Below are 2,844 nucleotides of genomic sequence, written 5' to 3'. Positions count from 1 at the left end.
AAGCGTAGGGCCTCAAGTGCTCTCGATGAGTGGGTTTGAATGAAGGCTTCACAGTAGCTCACGATGGGCCAGTTTTATTGTAATGGTAGTGGGATTCTGTGGCAGTACAGGGATTTAACATGTGTTTGCAGATTTCAGGATCTGATGATAAAGCATCTTTCTTTGTCTCGCCTTTCAGAACTATCTGATTCACCACAGTGTCTTTAGAAGAAAAACAAGAGGCAGAATGACTCTTGCAGGTACTGTGTGTGTGTGTGTGTGTGTGTGTGTGTGTGTGTGTGTGTGTGTGTGTGTGTGTGTGTGTGTGTGTGTGTGTGTGTGTGTGTGTGTGTGTGTGCGAGTGTGTGTGCGAGTGTGTGTGTTTGTGAGTGAGTGAGAGAGATAGAGAGTCTAATGCTGATCTCACTTAATATTCTCTCCCCTGCAGCGTACAGAGACAAGATGCGGGAGCTCCCTTTAGTGTCCATCTTCTGTTCCTGCATCCTACCTGAACCCAAAGAAAAGCCCACCAAGAAAGAAGGTAAACAGTTTTACACAATTCTACGACAATCATCAACCTACCATTTCCACAGCACACCATTTAAGCCATTTCAGTCAATGAGCCAGTAATCAGATGAATATAATTGTTTTTTGAGGCCGCTACAAAGATGGCAGGTACACAAATGGCAACCCCCCCCCCCCCCCCATTTCCTTTGGGTTCTTCCTTTATACAATCTCACACTTTTCTTCATCTCTGCCTGCCCTTTGCAGGTGTGGTGGACCTGAACCTGTGCATCATCAGGGATATGGAGGTGATTGAGTTGAACAAGAGAAGGTCCGGCCAGGCCTTCGAGGTCATCCTGAAGCCACCCTCGTTCGACGGGGGTCCAAACACCCTCGCCACCACACCCCCACGCAGGGAGCCCTCCCTGGAGGAAATCCAGAGGAAGCTGGACGCCGCGGAGGAGAGGAGAAAGGTGAGGGGTCAAAGGTCAGGGGTCAGGAAGGAAAGAAAGAAAGAAAGACAGACAGAAAGACAGCATTGACTGTTTCTAGATTGGTATTGTGGAATGCTCACAGAATGTTGGTCAGAATTGACTGTTCCCAGTTTGGTGAGGTAGAGATGGAAGTTCATAGAGTCAGGTGTGCAGTGTTGATCAGGACTGCTTTGTATCATCAAAGGGATAGGGATTGTGGTGGGGCTCTCTGCCCACTCTGGTCTCTGTTTATCCACTCACCCCTCTCTCTTCCACCTCTCTATCGCCCCCTAGTGCCAGGAGGCTGAGTTGCTGAAGCACTTGGCAGAAAAGCGGGAACATGAGCGTGAGGTGGCCCAGAAGGCCCTGGAGGAACACAACAGCTTCATCCGGCTGGCCAAGGAGCGGCTGGAGCTGCGCATGGAGCACAACAAGGAGAAACGGGAGGCACACCTGGCCGCCATGCTAGAACGCCTGCAGGAGAAGGTAGAGTTACACTCAGCTGATACCCTAGGCAGGGTTGGGGTCCATTCCATTTCAATTCACTCAATATAGGAAGTGCATTGAAGTTAATTGAAATGGAATCGACTCCAACCCTGACTCTAGCTCCGTTGTTTTTTTGTTAGTTTTTTTCATCTGTCATGGATATTATCTATATTATGGCAGAATAGTTCTAGTCGGTTGAGATATGTTATTTTTTGTGATGTTAAAGTTCAGAATGAATGCTGGGCAACAAAACTGAAACTATTATTGTCCCTATCTAATGTAGCTGGTTTGAGAAACAATCAAGACACACACATGTAATTGAGATACACTCTACTGACTAAACATCCAGAGATCATCATTGCCTTTTACCATTATTTTCTTCCCTGATATGAAACGGATAAGAAGTCTAAAGGGTGGTTTCTGTGTTTCTCTTTCAGGACAAGCACGCTGTGGAGGTGAGGAAAAACAGAGAGCATAAGGAGGAGAGCGGGTAGAGAGAGAGAGAGATTGAGAGAAAGAAAGAGAGAGAGCGTGGGGCCTCTGTTTTGTTGAGTGAGAAAAGGAGAGAAGAGAAAATACAACAAAAAGAGACGGTTTCTTAAAATCTAAATGGTATTTGTTTGACAGACGAGAATTCACAGTGATGGAATAGGAGGTGTGCATAACATATTTTTGTGCTTAAAAGTCAACAAAATCAAAATTGGAAGTTGGTAATTTTCAAAACAGGCAGAGGTGATTTCCTCAGAGTAATGGTGCAGAGATAGAAAATCAAGTTGTAGTTTTGAAGTGTAAGAGCGCTATGCACAATTTATAACAAATACACTGAGTAGATAATGCACATTCTGTAGGCTTGGCATTTATAATAGACCATGAACCCAGGACTCCCTGGAAAACAGTGGAAATTGTTACTGAGTGGACTATCCTGGCTAAATAAAATGAAAATAAAATAAAAGTAATCATTATTTGCAAGAAATTTAAACATATTCTGGTCAATAAAATCACTGACACATACACTTAAATTTAAAGCATTCTACACAAATAATGCTTGATCACACTTTTCACCAGTAGTAGTGTTGATATTGTGTACAGATGTAGGATCTTAATTTCATCACTCTTGTTGCTGAGAATTTACATTCAAAGAAGGGTTTTTATGGAGAGTATTCTCTCTCTGCAGTAGTGAAATATATAATCATGATATGGAATAAATATATGAATGAACTCAGTAGCTATTAATTTGAATACGGTGTTGCTGGCTTGCATGATACAGTACTAGGAGCAGAAAAGCAAGCTCTTGCCTCTGACATTTGTCTTAGATGTTGATGATTTAGTTAACTAAAACAGCAGCTAAAACATGCTGAAATGCAAACTTGTGATGTATTTGAGTTTTAAAAGGCTTCTAAAG

The 2,844-nt window shown here is 43.1% G+C and overlaps 1 protein-coding gene across 1 annotated transcript; it reads left to right on the top strand.

The window, feature by feature from the left end:
* Positions 1 to 226: 226 nt before the first annotated feature.
* LOC311102579 (stathmin-4-like) lies at positions 227 to 1,936 on the top strand (the record flags this gene model as incomplete). Its single annotated transcript, XM_084143954.1, has 5 exons — positions 227 to 239; positions 428 to 520; positions 751 to 956; positions 1,251 to 1,442; positions 1,880 to 1,936. 5 exons carry the CDS (start codon positions 227 to 229, stop codon positions 1,934 to 1,936), a joined length of 561 nt encoding a protein of 186 aa, XP_084000080.1.
* Positions 1,937 to 2,844: the final 908 nt, after the last annotated feature.

This window comes from Coregonus lavaretus (genome assembly GCF_964263955.1).
Source record: "Coregonus lavaretus genome assembly, chromosome: 27".
NCBI lineage: Eukaryota > Metazoa > Chordata > Actinopteri > Salmoniformes > Salmonidae > Coregonus > Coregonus lavaretus.
The sequence above is the reverse complement of the archived record's forward strand: the minus strand, read 5'-3'. Positions and strand labels throughout refer to the sequence as shown.